This window comes from Squalius cephalus (assembly GCF_949319135.1).
Source record: "Squalius cephalus genome assembly, chromosome: 19".
Lineage (NCBI taxonomy): Eukaryota > Metazoa > Chordata > Actinopteri > Cypriniformes > Leuciscidae > Squalius > Squalius cephalus.
In genome coordinates this window covers 10,100,119-10,121,107 of record NC_137140.1, presented here as the reverse complement: position 1 = coordinate 10,121,107, position 20,989 = coordinate 10,100,119, and the positions used below count along the sequence as shown (strand labels likewise).

General features: G+C 40.1%; 1 protein-coding gene across 1 annotated transcript in view; it reads left to right on the top strand.

Annotated features, from left to right (window-relative positions):
* The first annotated feature begins 15,391 nt into the window (after positions 1-15,391).
* Positions 15,392-20,989, top strand: part of htra1b (HtrA serine peptidase 1b) — a 37,634-nt gene continuing 32,036 nt past the window's right edge. The window contains exon 1 of the mRNA XM_079850710.1: positions 15,392-15,995. Coding sequence (XP_079706836.1) covers positions 15,536-15,995 — 460 coding nt within the window. The 5' untranslated portion in view covers positions 15,392-15,535. The remainder of the gene's footprint in view (positions 15,996-20,989) is intronic.

The window sequence follows — 20,989 nt, the reverse complement described above, 5'->3', positions numbered from 1 at the left end:
GTAATATTTCCAATATGGCTGCACGGTGACTCAAATGATAAGATGTCATCAGCAATCCAGTTCTTGTAGATCAGTGCTTGAGCCCAGGCTATGTATTATAGAAACATCCTACCTCAGAATCATATCCTAAATTTCACTCTCAGTTTACTGTAGAATGGATGTACTAGTTCCAGACTGTTCATTAAAGTAGAGCTTTGTGAAGCCTGATATTTGACTCGGTCATTACTAAAAACTCAATCCAATTAAGATCAGCTCAATCGGATTCAAGTCCAGGCTGAGAAGATTTTAATAATTTAGACCACATTTACATTACATGGTTCAAGTGACCCAATTCCATTTTATTTATTTATTTATTTTTCTCCCATGTGACACAGATAGGATATGACCCACGAACATGTTAGCAAGAAAAACCTTGAGACACCAATGTTTTACTTGACCTTTAAAGATGGTGTGGAAAGCAAACAGTATTATCATTTCGTCTGCGTCCATTGCAAACCGTGCCATTTTTACTTCCTTTTCAGCCTAAGCTTTTCCAGGTCAGCATGTCTACCTTGGGTTATTTCGCCAAGTGTATAGTGTAAATGCAGATATCAGATAAGGGACACTTTTAAAAGACGTAAGATGGTCGTCTCCAAAAGATATAGTCAACAAATCGAAATTGGGCATCAAGACCTGCAGTGTAAATGTGGTCTTAGGTCAGAGCAAAACAGCAAGTCTTGTGGGGTGTTCCAGGTAGGCCTATGCAGTGATTGGAATTTGGTACCTACCAAAACTTCCCTTTACCTTGGGAAAAGATGGGAGCAGGATGCACTGTGAGAAGGTCGGTGGAGGCACTGCAGTGCTATGCTCAGGACATGTTCTGCTGGGAAACCTTGAGACCTGGCATTCATGTGGATGTAATTTTGACAGTTCCACCTACCTAATAACTGTTGCAAAGCACGTACACCCTTCATGGCAATGATGTTCCCTGATGGCAGTGACCTCTTTCAGCAGGATAATGCATCCTGCCACACTGCAAAAATTGTTCAGGAATGGTTTGAGGAGCATGACAAAGAGTTAACGGCGTTGCCCTGGCTGACAAATTCCCCATCTCAATCCGAATGAGAATCTATGGGATGTGCTGGATCAACAAATCCAATCCATTGAGGCGCCACCTCGCTATTGCAGGTCTTTGTGATAGATACCACAGGACATGTTCAGAGGTCATGTGGAGTCCAATAAAAACTGTGTGTGTATGTGTAATTTGTTTTGTAATTAAATATCCGAATAGCATCGCATTAGATGGTAAAAGTTAGTTCAGACATATCCATATTTCCAGATACATTTTAGCCCTAATGTAATGTCGTACATTTTTCATGAAGAAAAACACTCCAGACAGTGGAGTAAAATATTTCTATATTGATTCATATCATGGACGTCTGAGCTCAGAATACGGAGTCCACCTCAACATCCAGAATATGAATTTTCCTTTAGCATAGCGGTTGAAGATTGACGCTTCAGTTCTTCAGGCCTGTTCAGCCTTTCTTATGGTGTTCATATAGTGCCCTCTGCTGGTTTGCTCCTGTTACTGTACAGTTTCTTATTCACAACAGAAAATGTCTTTCGTCACATAAGAGAAAACTACATCTGATAACAACGGTACATTTTAGGAGACTGTCTTATTTTGATTTGATTGTCTTTTTTCTTCCTTCAGTGTGCACTCAGAAAAAAGTATGTTTGCATTTTTATGGTAAGCTAAATCCATTTTCCTGATCCAAGATCATTAAGAGAATAAAAGAGTGGATTTGACTAATGTAACTGATAAATGGTAGGAGTTCATTCGATTAATGCTATTATATAAATGCTGGCAAAAGGGCTCATGCATATCTTTATGAATCCTCTCTTAAAATCTATGAATATTTGTCATAGGAAGGTTTTGGCTATTGCTTGTGATGGCTGATTTTTAGGTATTATTTCTCTGGCCAACACATATGGCTAAATCTCGTCTCTACTGTTCCTGCTGCCAGTTGGTGGCGCTATGACTTTGACTCACAATAGTCACATCCATGTCAGCCTCATACAACAAACAAAAATCATCAAAAATCCACTCGCAATTTAGCATCCTCAATGTCTTTCCAGCGGCCTCTTTACACTCCAACGGCTTTCGTAACTTTAATAAATCTTTAATACATTATCTGTCATCCATGAATATGATTTCTGCCCGAGTCCTGTCGTATTCTAGTCTGGCTAACGTCAGACCTCTTTCTCTTTGAGACATGGTCTGGGAACCACATGTTCATTTTCTCGTATTTGAGGCGTGGTTTACGAATGCCCAGAGTCGTTTATTGGGCGATACGAATGTCTATCAAATGCACTGCACGTAGCTCATAGCCAATCGTTTCAATTATACCAGATGACATATCTGGGATGGATAGATGACATATCTGACCCGACCCACATCCTTCATCCAGAATTTCAGCTTTTACCATCTGGTAGAAGATTTAGAGTTCCTAAATGTAGGCTAAACCATTATAAAAATTATTTTTTACCAATGTCTATTAAGCTCATTAACTCTAATATGTAGGTGTGTGTAATATGTTCTTCTTGCAATCTGTAGGCTTTTGGGGTGTGCAATATGTTGGTTTGTTGAGGTGTGTGATATGTCATTTGTGCGATTTGTAGGCCATAGAATGTGCAATATGTCAATTGTGTATTTTTGTAGGCCAGATAGAGTGTGCAATACATAAGTTGTGTATCTTAGGGGTACTATGAGTGTGCAGTATGCCAATTGTGTATTATATAGGCCTTGTGGAATATATCAGTTGTGTATTTATGGGTACTATGGAGTGTGCAGTATGCCAATTGTGTATTTTATGGGCCTTAGGGAGAGTGCAATATGTTAGTTGTGTATTTGAATGGGTGCTATGGAGTATACAATATGTCAGTTTTGTATTTTTGTAGGCCATATGGAGAGTGTGCAATATATCAGTTGTGTGTTTTTGTGTGCAATATGCCAGTTTTTAATTAAGTAACAGTTTTAAAGTTTTATAAGTGCCAATGGAAGGCGTTAATGTGTCTACTACTATACATACGTACCTATTTAAACGTATATGAGAGAATGCTTGGGAGAGGATGCGCTAAGGAAATGTTCATTCTTTTTTGTACAGTGTCTTTTGTGTTGTCTCTGTAAAGCTACGGAATGGACAGAGTCCAAAACAAATTTCCCTTCGGGCACAATAAAGTATATCTCATCATCATCATCATGACGTATGTAGAGCGGCAGAAATTCGACGAGGAAGAAGACGAAATAAACTTGCGTTCTAAACTGCTTAGAACACTATCTCAGGCTGCATCGAAAGGTAACTTTGCGTCTGATGCCATGTTGGATCCATAGATATAAACAAACTGCTTCGGTGTGTCGCATAGACGTCGTCATCGTCTTGCTGCTCCCTCCCCGTTCTGTGATTGTTCCCTTTTTGAGGGGAAAATCTGGTCCATGGTATCCAGGCTGCCTAGCAGCGTGAATAAAATCGCGCTGCGCTCAAGGCAGCATGGGGAAACCCAGGCTAGTCGTATTCTCCACCAAGAAGTGAAGACAACAACTCCCATGATTCTACGAAATCAAGGCTTCATCAAGCTACGCCTTTGTTTTGAATAAACGACCTCTAGTGGCGAAAACTTACATAGTGTGCCTTTAAAGAAAATAATAGGGCCTTCGCCCTTTCATTTCAATTACGACTTTTTATCTCATAATTTGGACTCACAATTTTATCTCATAATTTTTTTCTCACAATTGCGAGTTTACATCTTACAATTTGGATTTGGATCAGCCATCCGCCATTTTTGTCCGACAAAGCAGTCAGGAGAGTATGAAGGTAGTAGAGTAGATTAACATTGGAGGATTTGAACTTGAAAAACTGTGTGTATTTACGTCTTTCCGCGGTTAAAACAACATTCCTTCTTATGTTCATGTTGATTTGATGCTATAAATTAACTAGACGGAAGAGATGATTGGTTCACGAGCAGCTTTAAAGTCCCCGTGAACCGGAAGTTGCAAACGACTTTTCTGGTCTTTGGTGTTTTATGCCCCCAACGGCGCCTTCCAGGCAGCGAGGGGATGGGTAGGTTTAAGGTTGAGGGTAGGGTTAGCTGCCTCTAAGGAGCCATTGGGGGCTTAAAACACCATCGAGCGACTTTTCTCCAGTGTTATGACGTATTTCCAAGTGAAACGGAATATTGAACAGAGGGCAGGGTTTTATTTAGCGCTCCTCCTCTCAATCTCTCGCTCATAGCAGACTAACGGTTTGAGGGGAGTGGTTAAGCGTTTTCAAACCAAGCCGTCAAACCTACGTCATCAGAAAAAGACGCCACTCCAGACCGGAAGAAACTTTTCAGATTTTGATTAAAGATTACCATGGTAAATTTTTATATTTTTTTATATTTACTTGCACGGATTAATTGTTCACCACAAGACTAATAATATGCGCTAACAAAGTAAATAGGGTCAATTTTGATTTCATGGGGACTTTAAGAGGCTCTATACAGCGATCTGTCAGACACATTAGAGCCACAAAACGGTATTTATTGTTTCAATTTCTTTAAAAAATGACCAAATTTGAAAGGTGAGACTTTGTTTCATATCACCTGGTCTGTCTGTCAGCGCGTTTTCAGTGTCTCTGCTCCGCAATGTATATTTCACTGTGAGAGAACATGGTGCGGCGTGGCTTGTCGGACATAGCAACAGTAAAGGTAATATCCCGTAATTATGACTTTTTTTTTTTCTCCGAATTGTTAGGTTAAGGCTTTTTTTTTTTTTTTTAAAGGCAGCTCACAATTCTGACATTTTCTCTCAATTGCGAGTTTAAATATCACAATTTTGATTTCATAACTCGCTATTGCGAGTTTATGGGTCATTCCTGGGATTCGGTAATATTTCAACTTGGACTTTTTTAATTTTTGAACTACATATGATTACATTTCTAAATACCCCACATTATTAGGCACATATCAAACCTTCAAAAAATCATATTTTCCCATCTCAGGCATTAAAGACTTTTTATTATTTTCAGTTTTTTTTCAGATTTGTACACCTTTTATTCTCAACCCCGTAACGGACAAAATTGAATTAGTTTAAACAGGATTTTACACAAAACTTGTTATAAAACAAGCATCTACCTACTACTCATGTGTCCCTCATACCAATTCAATGACTTGAAATGTAACATTTATGCTAATTTTCACATTTGTATGTGATGGAAGTTAAAAATATCCAAATTGTTTGTCCATGGTCTCTTTATTTTAGTAAGAAAAATTTTAATTTAGATGTTTCACTAAAACCACAATTTTACTGTGTTAGCCCTTAACATGTCGGGTGGTAATCAGAAAGAAATTCTTTAATTTTTAATTGTCTTCCTTATTTTATTTTCCCAAAATATCAATGTGACAGGGTTGAGAATACTGTGATGGGGTTGAATACTGTAACAGGGTTGAAAGGACACAATGGCCTACTTTTAATTTGTATTTGTTTAATACGAAAATCCATCTTTGAGACTCAAACAAAACACTATTTTTTTTTAGGCAACCATGTAATAAAGACATAGTCATATTTAGTTTTTTTTTTCATTTTTACTTTATTATCTGAACTGCAGTGAGAATTTAAACAAAGAAAACTATTGCAGACAGTACGGTCGTTAGTAACTTTCAAATATTTTTGGTAAGAAAAAACAAAAATAGATTACCAAACAGAACCTTTTATCAAATGGGCACAATAGGTAAATTCACTAGTGTCTAAACCGGAAAAGATGCCCGAGCCACCTCAACTGGTCCCTCTCGATGTGGAGGAGCAGCGGCTCTACTCTGAGCTCCTCCCGAGTGACCGAGTTTCTCACCCTATCTCTAAGGGATCACCCAGCCACCCTGTGGAGGAAGCTCATTTTGGCCGCCTGTATCCGGGATCTTGTCCTTTCGGTCATGGCCCACAGCTCATGACCATAGGTGAGAGTAGGAACGTAGATTGACCGGTAAATCTTGCGGCTCAGCTCTTTCTTCATCATGACAGAGCGGTACATCGACCGCATTACTGCAGAAGCTGCACCGATCCATCTGTCAATCTCCCGTTCCATCCTTCCCTCACTCGTGAACAAAACCCCAAGATACCTGAACTCCTCCACTTGAGGCAGGAACTCTCCACCAACCTGAAGCGGACAAACCACTCTTTTCTGACTGAGAACCATGGCCTCGGATTTGGAGGTGCTGATTCTCATCCCAGCCGCTTTATACTCGGCTGCAAACCGCTCCAGTGCATGCTGAAGGTCCTGGTCTGATGGGCCCAGCACGACAACATTATCCACAAAGAGCAGAGATGAAATCGTGTGGTCCCCAAACCTGACACCCTCCGGCCCCTGGCTGCGCCTAGAAATTCTGTCCATAAAAATTATGAACAGAACCGGCGACAAAGGGCAGCCCTGCCGGAGTCCAACATGCACTGGGAACAAGTCTGACTTACTGCCGGCAATGCGAACCAAGCTCCTGCTCTGGTCATACAGGGACCGGACAGCCCTTAGCAAATGGCGCCCGAACCCCATACTCCCAGAGCACCCTCCACAAGATGCCACGAGGGACACAGTCGAATGCCTTCTCCAAAAACACAAAGCACATGTGGATTGGTTGGGCAAACTCCCATGAACCCTCCAGCACCCTGGAGAGGGTATAGAGCTGGTCCAGTGTTCCACGACCGGGACGAAAACCACACTGTTCATCCTGAATCCGAGGTTCTACTATCGGCCGTATTCTCCTCTCTAGTACCCTGGCATAGACTTTCCCGGGGAGGCTGAGAAGTGTGATCCCCCTATAGTTGGAGCACACCCTCCGGTCCCCCTTCTTAAAAAGAGGGACCACCACCCTGGTCTGCCAGTCCAAAGGTACTGTCCCCGACTGCCACGCGATGCTGCAGAGGCGTGTCAGCCAAGACAGCCCCACAACATCCAGAGACTTGAGGTACTCAGGGTGGATCTCATCCACCCCCGGTGCCCTGCCACCGAGGAGTTTCTTGACTATCTCTGTGACTTCAGCCGGGGTGATGAACGAGTCCGCCTCCGAGCCCTCAGCCTCTGCTTCCTCAATGAAAGACGTGACGGCGGGATTGAGAAGATCCTCGAAGTATTACTTCCACCGTCCGATGATATCCCCAGTCGAAGTCAACAGCTGCCCACCTCCACTGTAAACAGCGTTGGTAGGGCATTGTTTCCCCCTCCTGAGGCGCCGGATGGTTTGCCAGAATCTCTTCGAGGCTGACCGATAGTCCTTCTCCATGGCCTCACCGAACTCCTCCCAGGCCCGATTTTTTGCCTCCACAACCACCCGGGCTGCAGCCCACTTGGCCTGCCGGTACCCATCAGCTGCCTCAGGAGTCCCACAAGCCAGCCAGGCCCGATAGGACTCCTTCTTCAGCTTGACGGCATCCCTTACTTCCGGTGTCCACCACCGGGTTCGGGGATTGCCGCCTCGACAGGCACCGGAGACCTTATGGCCACAGCTCCGAGTGGCCGCGTTGACAATGGAGGTGGAGAACATGGTCCACTCGGACTCAATATCGGGATCTGGTCGAAGCTCTACCGGAGGTGGAAGTTGAAGATATCTGACAGGGGATTCAGCCAAGCGTTCCCAACAGACCCTCACAGTACGTTTTGGTCTGCAGAGTCTGTCCAGCTTCCTCCCCCGCCATCGGATCCAACTCACCACCAGGTGGTGATCAGTTGACAGCTCCGCCCCTCTCTTCACCCGAGTGTCCAAGACATACGGCCGGAGGTCAGATGAAACAACCACAAAGTCGATCATCGACCTCTGGTCTAGGGTGTCCTGGTGCCATGTGCACTGATGGACACCCTTATGCTTGAACATGGTGTTCGTTATGGACAAGCCGTAACTAGCACAGAAGTCCAATAACAGAACACCACTCGGGTTCAGATCAGGGGGGCCGTTCCTCCCAATCACGCCCCTCCAGGTGTCACTGTCACTTTCCAGCACTCCTCCCAGAGACCCCAAGAAGGCCGGGTACTCTGCACTGCCGTTTGGCCCATAGGCGCACATGACAGTGAGAGACCTATCCCCGACCCGAAGGCGCAGGGAAGCGACCCTCTCGTTCACCGGGGTAAACTCCAACACATGTAGGCTGAGCTGTGGGGCTATAAGCAAACCCACACCAGCCCGCCGCCTCTCACCATGGGCAACTCCAGAGTGGTGAAGAGTCCATCCTCTCTCAAGGAGTGTGGTTCCAGAGCCCAAGCCGTGCGTGGAGGTGATCCCAACTATCTCTATCTATCTCTATCCCAACTATAACTATCTCTGAACCTCAAGCACAATCTCAGGCTCCTTCCCCGCCAGAGAGTTGACGTTCCATGTCCCTAGAGCTAGATTCCTTGTCCAGGGATCGAGTTGTCGAGACCCCCGCCTTCGACTGCCGCCCGATCCACTAAGCACCGGCCCCTTACGGTCCCTCCTGCAGGTGGTGGGTCGCTCCTTCGGGCTGAGCTCGGCTGGACCCCATGGGGGTAGGCCCGACCTCCAGGCGTTCGCATACGAGCCCCAACCCCGGGCCTGGCTCCAGGGTGGGGCCCCGGCTGTGCCATGCCGGGCGACGTCACGGTCCTTGGATTTAATGCTATCATAAAGGGTTTTTGAACCGCTCTTAGTCTGACCGTCACCTAGAACCTGTTTGTCATGGGAGACCCTACCAGGGGCATATAGGCCCAGACAACATAGCTCCTAGGGTCATTCAGGTACTCAAACCCCTCCACCATGTTAAGTTGGCAGTTCAAGGAGGGGAATATGAGTTATAGTTAATAATATATTTACTGAAATTACATTTTTAAATTGAAATCATTGATTAAATTAAGTGAATAACTCAACCCTGTCACAAAGTTTACAACCCCGAAACAATGACATATGTGACGGGGTTGAGTGTGATGGGGTTGAGTTTTTTGCTCAAAATGGCCACTGCTCTTAATGTGGAATAGAAGAGTGGGCCACATGGCAGCCAATGAAATAAGTATATTTTAGATTTTTATGGATTAAAATAAAATTTTGAAAAGTCATAATAATACTATAATAACTATAATACACCTCAAAAAATGAATAAAAATTGTGATATCACTCACCTTCTTCTGCACCATGCTGTTGAAGAGAGCTAAATGATGCAACTTCCTGTGAATGATGTCACATATGGGTGGAGTCTAAATTATTATGGGCAGAGAATGGTTGGCGTGACGGGGTTGAGTTCAGACTGAGGGACGTAACTTTATAAGTTGTTTTTTATCAAATATCTTGCATTTTTAAAAAAAAATTCTTTTCAAAAGCAAAGAACACAAATAAATACTTGCATTATTGCCGAAAATTATAGACACTGTGCACATTTTATTAATTATTTTCCAAGTACAAATTCAGCGAAGAACCTCAGGGACATGACAAAATGCTTGCTGTAAGACGGAAATAAGATTTTTTTAATTGATAAAAATTATTTAAATGCAATAATTATTTGTATTCATTATAAAGGACATACCAAAGTATTGTGAAAAGCTTTTAACATTTCATTTTGGTGAACCACCACTTTAAAAAATCTAGGGGACTGAAATATTACCGAATCCCAGGAATGACCCTTATATCCCACAATTAATTAGTCCGAATTAATATAAACTTTATTTCTCAGAATTGTGAGATATAAACTGGCAATTGTGAGATATAAAGTCAGAATTGTGAGATATGAACTTGCAATGTGAGAGAAAAAAGTCGCAGTTAACTTTTTATTTTTTATTCAGTGGCTTCAAAAAGCTTTTACTGTTTGACTTTGGAAATTGATTCATTATAGTTTTAAAACATAGCTAAAGCAAATGATGTGCCATAATTGAAAGTTGCTTGAGTGAAATATGCTCTTTAATGTGAAAAAGTGACTCACTTGTCCTGGGGATTGTTTCAGGAAACTCTGGGAGGAGGTAGGCCAGTTTTCCCGGAATGCTGTGCTCTATCTGACATGAGCCCAGCTTGATACTCTCACTTCATAAAGTGGGAAGTGAACAGCCTGATGAATGGATGCAGGGAATATGTGTTTACTTACAGCACTGAAACACGCAATGCAGAACAGCACGTCAGACAAATCTATCTATCTTATCACTCATGCGTGTGTGAGTCCACATCTGTCCAGATGTGTGAGTCAGTGTGTTTACAGTATGTGTGTAAAATTGCCAACTTTTTACTCAGCTCTTTATGATGAAAAGTGTTGAGGAACTACTGCTCTGGAATGGATCAACACAATATGCAGCAGCAAAAAGAAACAAATGAAGATTGTGACACCTTCCTGTAGACTCAAAGGAAGTAGCCTGCAATTTATAAAGCAGCCTAATATTTTAAAAGTTTTATCTGTACCTGATTTTCTCTACTTGCTTAGCTTAGGCTATGTTTACACGGCAACAATATGCTTAAAACGGAGAAGTTTTCCACATACAGACGACACCATTAAAACGATCCCCATTCACACGGATCCGCGAAAACGGCTAATACTGCCAGGCCTTTAGATGGCGATGAAACACTATAGACTGAACACGTAATACGCATGTGCATGATGTCATTGTCTTCAGAAGTTTGCGCTTTCAGGCACACAAAACGCTGTTGTCGTGTAAACGTTGCCAAAACGCATAAAAAGTTTTACTAAAATAACTCGGAAAACTTCTCAGTTTTAAGCATATCGTTGTCGTGTAAACATACCCTTAGCTTAGACTAAGGGGCTGTTTGCACGACACTGTTTTCAACTAAAAACGTAAAACTTTTTATGCGCTTTAGCAGTTCATTTACACTACAACGGCGTTTTGGGTGCCTGAAAACGCAAACTTTTGAAAACGGGTTTCAAAGTGCAAGTTTTTGAAACCGGTCTCTGTGTAAACAACAAAAACGCGAATCTCTGAAGATAATGATGTCATGCACATGCGTACATAGTGTTTAATCGCCATCTAAAGGCCTGGCAGCAGAATACAGTTTTTTTTTTTTGTCATTTTTACAGATCCGTGTGAATGGGGATCGTTTTCACAATGGTGTCGTCTGTACGTGGAAAACTCAAAGGAAAAACCTCTCCGTTTTAAGCATATCGTTGTCGTGTAAACGTACCCTATATCAATGTCGTTTTTAGTGATAAAACAATACATTACCTTTCAAAAGTTTGGGTTCAGTAAGATTTTTTTTTTTTTTTTAAAGAAAGAAAGAAAGAAAAAAAAGAATACTTTTATTCAGCATTCAGGACACATAATAAATGCAGCTTTGATAAGCATGAGTTTTAATGCATCTACCCAAAGCTCAGTATACTGTATAACTCATAGCAACCATTTACTTACAGACATTAAGTATACTTCAAATGTGCTTTTCATTTCCTCAATGGTCTGCCTACACTTTTCTCCTGGTAGATGATAAAGCAGCTGAACAATCCCATGAACCTAAGGACCTCAGCCATATCCAATGTAAGACACTGATACATTGAGCACTAAATATTACTGACTTTATAACTTTTTTCATAACGTCACCATTATTATACAGGTCATACGTTGTGAACTACATTATGTTGTTTTCAAATGTAATGGCATTCCTTCGTAAAGTATTATTGCTAATTAGATCTAGTCCTTAGTAGGTGTAGTTGTGCTGTAATGTTCGGTGAAAAGCGTCTTTCTTGAATCAATACAATCTGATGATATCATCATATCATTCCCACCCTTGATCTCCCTTTAAAATACACCCTTAGTGAGGTGACACTGGTAACAGTAACTTCAACAAACACAGGCTTTCACAGGAAAGATGCCACAGAGGAGAATAATGGCCAAGAAAGATCATTAAAGTAAAGAGCCAAGATGTTTTTGCAAGTGGATTGTCTTGTATTACACTTTAGTATTAAAACTGCTGGGTTTCAAACCAAACGATCCACCTTATTTTTCAATGTGGAAGTAAAATATTTCCTATGAATGTGCAAGAGCTGCTATAGGGATATAACGAGAAGAACAGTACAGTAAGTACAGTAAATAGTAAAATGTGACAAACCACCGTGCCTATGATTGAGCAGCATAATTGTCTGTTTTTGTACAGCTATAATAACTGGAGGCATCTGACATAGAACACCCTTACATTAAAGTGGATATTTTGGCATTAGCATTTAGTTTGCGAAGAAAATGTGAGTGCTGCTTGTCCATGTAATCTCACCACCACAATGTTGTGGGTAGTTATCCAGCAGTGTAAAAAATCCACCAAAATATTAAAAAAAACATGCACCCAAAATTCAAGATGTGGTGGCCAAAAATGCCCCTGTATAAGTGTATATTTATAACAAATGATATAGTTATATCAACAAATTTTTCCAAATATCAGTACAATTCCAAATGTGATATTGATTTTATACAACAGTTCAGAGAAGTTAATATTAAGTGACTTACATTCTAGAAACAATAATTGTCCAAAAAAAAAAAAGAAAAGATTCTCTGTTTTGCACACACACATCAGAACAATTGCAAGTCTCTGAACAACACACAGTGGTGTTTTGTTGAATGAATGAATCCGAGTTGTTGAACGAATAGGTTGAGTGGATAATTCAATGACCCATTCACAAAGACAGCCACGTGCTTCGTTCCTGAATGAATCAGCTGTTTTGAACGAATCAGTTGAAAGAATGATTCAATGACTCAATCATTAACACAGTGACTGGCAACTAACTACTGGTGGTTTTAGTTTCATGTTTAAAATGATCGTTTAATTGTTTCTATAATTTAATATTCCTAAATTAAAAATAGTCTGCAGAGTTCTATCAAAAACATGTCAAAAAATGTTTTTCTGGCGTAGTGAAAAAAGTGCAGCTAGAAGACATTTCTTCCTCATTCTTTTGTAGACACATAATTACAAATTGAGTTGATCTTAAACAAGAAAGTTACGAATCTCGGTTCTAGAGAATATAATAAAAAAACAGCAAATCACTAAGTATTAGCATAATAGCCATAGCAAATTCCTCTAACCACCAGACACATTTGATTTCTATTCATTTCGTATTTTGGCCCCACGAGGAAGTCATGGCTTCAAATTCCAGAGGCACAAATATTACATGTTGCCTAGGATCAGTAAGCAAAGCATACGAAGGATATCCACTCCCATAATGCTGGAGCAACTCCCTTCAGATAGCTGCATGGGAGGACAGCTTGGACCTGCAACTCTGTGACAAACACATCTAAAAATTCATGCATCTGATCAATGTTAAACACAAAAGTGCATGAGTTTGGATCAGTGTTTAGCCTAGAATGACTATATATCTTACAATTGTATTAACCAGAGCTGTGAAGTGAAGAGTATCCAGCAACTTGCACCAACTTTCATGAAAAGTACTCTGAGAATAAAGCTCAACCTTTCAGCTAAAATCTACCTTCATTATAAAACTCAAGGGATTCCAAACACTTTTGATCACGAGGACTCATGATCGCTTTGCAAAGGACCCCCTAACATACTGTATAAAGGCAGCAATTTATTTGCAATGATAAAGACACATACTGTTCAAGAAAAAAATATGTTAATAATGTTATATTAAATAATGTTATGTTAACCATTCTTCCCTATTATTTACAAATATGAGCTTGGAGAAAAATCATATTTTGATTGATATTGTGTTCACTAGCAAAACCTTTGCATTCCCTTGAGAAACTTTACTTTCACTCAAAAAAAATATATTTAAACATTTTAAAGGAACCTGGTGTTTTTATTTACTCTTTTATTGACAGTATATTATTTACTGTTAAATATAATTGGCCTAGCCAAAGACTATTTTGGCCTATAGCCTATTTCTACAGTATAGCCTATTATGTAGGCTACTAATATATAGGCTAATGAAATACAATGTAATTTGCAACTATAAATAACATACACATGTTCCTATTATTCTATATAACATTTACTACTCTGAAAGCTGGTTTCAGAATATAGATTTTGGGTGGGTTTTTATTCTTCTTCTTCTTGATTAAATTAAAGGAATAGTTCACTTCAAAATGAGAATTCTGTCATCATTTACTCTCCCTCAAGTTGTTTCAAACCTGTATGAATTTCTTTGTTCTGCTGAACACAGTGGAAGCTATTTTGAAGAATGTCGGTAACCAGACAGTTGATGGACCCAATTGACTTCCATATTGTTTCAAACCTGTATGCATTCCTTTCTTCTGCTGAACACAGTGGAAGATATTTTGAAGAATGTCGGTAACCAAACAGTTGATGGACCGCATTGACTTCCATAGTATTTTTTTCCTACTATGGAAGTCAATTGGGTCCATCAACTGTCTGGTTACCAACATTCTTCAAAATATCTTCCACTGTGTTCAGCAGAAGAAAGGAATGCATACAGGTTTGAAACAATATGGAAGTCAATTGGGTCCATCAACTGTCTGGTTACCGACATTCTTCAAAATATCTTCCACTGTGTTCAGCAGAAGAAAGGAATGCATACAGGTTTGAAACAATATGGAAGTCAATGGGGTCCATCAACTGTCTGGTTACCAACATTCTTCAAAATATCTTCCACTGTGTTCAGCAGAAGAAAGGAATGCATACAGGTTTGAAACAATATGGAAGTCAATTGGGTCCATCAACTGTCTGGTTACCAACATTCTTCAAAATATCTTCCACTGTGTTCAGCAGAAGAAAGGAATGCATACAGGTTTGAAACAATATGGAAGTCAATTGGGTCCATCAACTGTCTGGTTACCGACATTCTTCAAAATATCTTCCACTGTGTTCAGCAGAAGAAAGGAATGCATACAGGTTTGAAACAATATGGAAGTCAATGGGGTCCATCAACTGTCTGGTTACCAACATTCTTCAAAATATCTTCCACTGTGTTCAGCAGAAGAAAGGAATGCATACAGGTTTGAAACAATATGGAAGTCAATTGGGTCCATCAACTGTCTGGTTACCGACATTCTTCAAAATATCTTCCACTGTGTTCAGCAGAAGAAAGGAATGCATACAGGTTTGAAACAATATGGAAGTCAATTGGGTCCATCAACTGTCTGGTTACCAACATTCTTCAAAATATCTTCCACTGTGTTCAGCAGAAGAAAGGAATGCATACAGGTTTGAAACAACTTGAGGGTGAGTAAATGCTGACAGAATTTTCATTCTGAAGTGAACTATTCCTTTAAGTTTCTTTGACATTGTATAGGACTGCAACAGCAACGGCACCAGCAACGGCACATCAACGGGTGTGCATGGGATTTGTTACCACAATATTTAGACACATGCTTGAGGCGTGGCCTCTTTGTGTACCATTGCAGCTCGTCCCACCCACATCGTTGACGTCATACACACCCAACCAATCGGCGTTGCTGTTTATACTCCTCAAGCTTTATAAAGTCTCTCATTTAAGCGCAAGATAACGGGCATTCGACAGCACAACAAACTCTGTCAAGTTTACGAGCATTATATTTGTATTCGTCCTGTGACGTATTCCATAACTTAGTCACTTGAAGAGATTTTACTTAGCCTAATATTAACTAATATTAAAATGCGTCTGTGGGTTCTATGCGTGTCTGTTATTCTGGTGCCGTTGCTGTGCGATGCGCGTATCTCTAAGCGTTATGTGATCGGCTGTCCGGAGCGCTGCGATAAGAGTCTGTGTCCGCCCACACCGGCCGACTGTCTGGCCGGAGACATCCTGGACCAGTGCGACTGCTGCCCAGTGTGCGCGGCCGGCGAGGATGAGCCCTGCGGCGGGACAGGGAAACTGGGTGACCCGGAGTGTGGAGAGGGTTTGGAGTGCGCTGTGTCCGATGGGGTCGGAACAACGACCACAGTGAGGAGGAGAGGAAAGACCGGCGTGTGCGTGTGTAAGAGCCCTGATCCCGTATGCGGGAGTGATGGGGTGTCCTACAGGAACATCTGCGAACTCAAGAGAGTCAGTAACCGGGCGCAGAAACTCCAGCAGCCGCCCACCATCTTCATCCAGAGAGGAGCCTGCGGGAAAGGTAAGATTGGCGTTCAAAACGAATGCTTCCTAGATGGAGTTTTGACGGCATTTCCATAACTAGTGAGCTGCCTATACCTACACAACATTCTTGAGTGTTATTATGTGAAAACGTAGTGAGCTAAACTAATTGCACAATAAATCACATTGCATTGGTTTAATGATGCAGGGATTTAGTCTGCAGAAAGTCAAAGCTATATAGTATAGTGCACCAATGCTGCATTTTTCTAAATGTCATAATCATTTGTTAACAAACAAATGAAAAAGTACAAAAAAGTATTCATTTACTTCAATGAGCTCATTGTTTCTGCATTAAATTATTACATTGTTTAAATTAATACCTTTTTCGCTGACTGTGATTTTGTATGTACATTTCTGAAATACATCATTTAGACAGTTACCTCTGATAACAGATCACTCTAAACTGTAATGTGGACTCATGCATTTTCTGTAAAGCTGCTTTGAAATGATGTGTATTGTGAAAAGCACTATACAAATAAATGTGAATTGAATTGAATTGACTAGTCAAAACACAAGTGCATTTCAGACAGAATATTAAATTCAATCCATTCCTTAAAGTCTAAGAAAAGTGTCTGATGTGCCCTAATGCTTATATCGCGTTATCCTTACATAGGCCTACCCTCTCTTATAAAATGCTAATATAATGTGACTTGTTGACATTTCGTCTACTAAATAATTAGAAAATAATTTTTTGAAAAAAAATAAATAAAGTGCTGGCAGACTCTCAGAATCTGGTATTGCGTGGTTTAAACTGGCTCCTTCTCAAGACGGTAAACACAGAAGCTTATTAGATCTCGCCAGTTCGTTGGAAGCCCCATTAGCCCGGGATTTATTCTTGGCACTGGAAACATACTGGAATAGAGTGCAAAAACACATCCACATAGCAGATAACCACACAAGGAAGAGTTCCGGACCCTTCCCTGAAAGAGGAGTCAGTCGTAGTTCATCCAGATTCTCCTGGAATTGCAGGAGGAAAAGTAAATTCATAAAAAGTTAGTGTTTCAGAACAGACAGTGTGGTCTCCATAAATCCAGTGCTTCAAATGGATCTGGTCCATCATAACTCCACCAAACATTTCCCCAGAATTGTTATCCATAAAGCAGAAATGCAGTCAAAGCACTTTTAGCCTTAAGAAATCAAGCCTGGCGCAGTCTGCACAAATCCACGTAACCCGGCTTTCTGCGTCTTCCCTATCACCTTACCTTTGTTCCGGTCACCGTTTGACTGGCCAAAAATAGCATTATACAGTACGTCAAGAGTGTTTGTGCACCCAAGTTCTGCTCAACAGTTCATCTAAGATCTACAGCCAAAACTCTGTTTCTACTCAGTCAAAGCTATTACAGCAAGACATCTCCCATCACATGATGTAATCTACATCTGGAGTTCTTGAGGCTGGACATTATCTAAGAAACCTATATCTCTGAGGATCCAGATCTAGGTCACATTTTACAGTCTTTGAGCTGTTTTTCCATATATTCCGAAGTTCTTCCAAATCTATAATCAGCTCCTTAATTATTATTTGAATTATCACTCAGTGAGTCATAATCTTGTGTTACTGTCTTTGGAAGACTTTTGTCTTTCAAACACATTAAAATGTACAAGTTCTCCTCATTTCATATAGGTGCAATGGAGGGATTCCCCAACTTTTTTGTCAGCTAAACCTGAGTAGTACCCCCTGAGATTGTAAGCTTTCCTGTAGCTCAAACAGTAGAGCGTTGGTGCTTGAAACATTAAGATCATGGGTTCGATTCCCAGGGAAAGCAAGAACTGATAAGAAATGCAATGTAAGTCGCTTTGGATAAAAGCGTTTGCCAAATGTATAAATGTTAATGTTAGCCAATTATAGGGGTGTTGCGAGATCTCGTGCCCTGCGATATTAAAACGTGGAAAGCTGTCTTGAGATATCAGCATGATGGAGTTGAGTATATGTAACCTTGCTGTTTGTTTGGGTTTCAAATAACGTGCATTTGGGAATGCTTATAACATCTGCCACGCTTTGTTCCATTGCGAAATGTTGCACTGTTTTCATTTACATGCGTGGAGCACGTCTTAACAAATGCCATCTCTGCATGTGTTGAGTTTAGGTTGCTTATAACATGAGTTTGCATGTTTTAATATCCACATGTTCTTGTTCAAGAAATTACAGTGGCCTTGACATTGAAAATAAATGTTTTAATCCCCCGCCCCATGCATTACATTCCTCATATTTCATCTAAAGCTCTTCAATGATACTATTGCGCACTATGGTAGAAAAGTACACTAACTTTTTTGGATAAGGATAACATGGATAAGGAACAATAAAACCTATACACAAAGAGCATTTGAAAAGTAGCCTGATAAATAAATGACAATGGCATGGTAAAAATGTTAACAAACTTTATTTAACAACATCGTATATATTATATAACCAACTTCTGGCACATAAAAGTGCCCATAGATGAAGAAACACCCTTAAATGATGTCAATGCCCCTGTGATGAGAGGACTAGGGGTCTTGCCCAAACACTTACATTACTGTACGCCCAAATGATCCATGAAGGACATATGTGTGATATCATGTTTTTGAAATTCCCCGAACTGAAAAAAAATGGTGCATTTGGCTTTAATTGCTGACAGACATCACATTTTGAGTTAATGGTGATTTTAATGAGCAAGAGGATCAGTGTTGTGAATTTCCACTGACTACATGGAGTTTTTACTGCAAAAAGAGTGTCTGTCTCAAACATAAGCTGAAGTAGATGTAAGGGTGTTATGCTGCATAAAGCCAACACACACTCTCTTTGGTTTGCCCCAAGTGCTGAGTTTGCATCAGAGGAGGAAATGCATACCACAAGCCAATCTCAGATGGTGGCATGCAGAGTATAAGAACTGCAAGGAAAACCGTATGCCTACAGAGCAGTTCTGGGATCAGGCAAAATACCACTGACGTGGAAAAGGGCAGATATGCTTTAGATATGATGGACCCTCTGGGATCATTTAACCAAGACTTTGAGCTTAAAGTTGCCAGATATGAATTTATAGATATAATTTTAATCACTTTACAGTAAATGTAATGCTTCTAAGTATAAGACAAGCTAAGTCAGGCATCACTATTACTATTGCTCATGTTTATGGTTAGTGATCTGAACAATAAGTAAGTTTAAAACTACACATGTCCCAAAATCCCCTATCATACGGACATGAATGATACCTCAAACCACTTGTTGGGGAGATGTGTATACGTTTCTAATAGATTGGATGATTTCAGCATAGTGGATGATAAAAGTGGTGATATATATATATATAATTCCTTTTGACTTGGGATTTTTAATAAGAAAATAAAATGATTTACATTATATTTTTGAGAAATTAGATGAATTGCTCTTATACAACAATAGGCTGCTTGATATTACAGTAATGCATATGCCATGCAAGAGTCTCACTAAACAATATAATTCATTGTCTTGCAAAAAATTCCATATCTTGCAAAACATTCTTATTTCCAAGAATACATGTAGGCTATTAATTTGCTCCTAAGCACTAAAATAACTTATAGCTGCATATCTGCAATTTGAAGCAGTCTTATGTACACTATCTAGACAAACCTCATTCTTTACATGGCTGAGAGAACAAAAAGTAACATGGTCTTTATGGTTACATTTTTGCTTTTTGGCAAGTGCCTCTTTCCATTCATCATGTTCTTCTTTGCCTCCTAGCGTTGTTAACGTCACTCACACTGTATTTTGAAGTGACGAGCGAGTGAGTTCACTTTCACTTATCACTTTCTATAATTTACAGATTTAAATTTTATTTCACTACAGTATTAGTGGTTAAATTGTTGTATATATGAGATAAAAAAAAAGAACAATTAATTAAAAAAATAATTTAAAGTGGTGATTTGGTGCTCCTAGCTCGTCCTGGTTGGTCCATTTGCATGGCATCCACTGCACCAACCATAACATATAAGCTTCAAGAAATATTTCAATTCTAATCATCATCTTTAACACTGTGCTCTTGAAAGATGAAAAAAACATGTGGCTGCACGCATGCTACTGTTGGTAAGGAATCATCTCTCTGTTTAAGCCAATAGGATGCGATCTAGTAATAGCACACAAACGACATTACATCACAACTGTCTCTAAGTCTATGTGCAATCCTTTATAGCTGGCACAGGCAGCAATGATGACACAATTGAGTTTACATGAGGCTAATGACATCTGTTTGTTTGCATGGTGCATCTACAACAGTTTCCCCATTCATAAAAAGAACTGGCCCAAATTCCACCTGGAATTTCTGAATTCTGAATTTCCACATGATTTATAGCCTGCTAGCTGTAATCCGAAACAAACACAGTAGTCTGGTGGCCATCAAAGATCTTTCATACTAGATCTTTGTTTCACAACAAAATAACACAGGATAAATTTGTGAGGATTCTTATGTCATAACAGCACAATATAAACTGTCTGAAACGATTTTGCTTACACTGAAGAAAAAAAAATTGGTGTAGAATATACGTATAATTTTCACTATAGAAAGTAAAGACTTGTTCACTCCAAGAACGATAACTATAAGTATAACTATATTAGCATCCGCAATAGCGCACAATATTTTTCTGTTTATTCTAAGCACGCATGCTGCTGTTCTGTCCTCTGCCGTTCCAAGATTAAATGACCAATAGAAGTCATATTTACAAAGGGAAACTCCGAATTCTAGATAATACATGAGTTGCAATGTTGGAATGGGCCTGTGGATTTGAAACATGGAACACTGATCTAATATAGAAAATATAATTGGTAACACTTTATTTCGATAGTCCACTTTAGACATTCTACTAACTATAAGTAACTTTGCAGCTACATGTCAACTAACTCTCACTGATTTCCCAATGTGATTTGTCCTTGAGGAAAACTTCTCATCTTGCATAAGAAGGCATATTTTCCGGACACAGAGCCGCTGAATTTCTGAAATGGAAATGACTGTGGGGATGTCTGAAGAG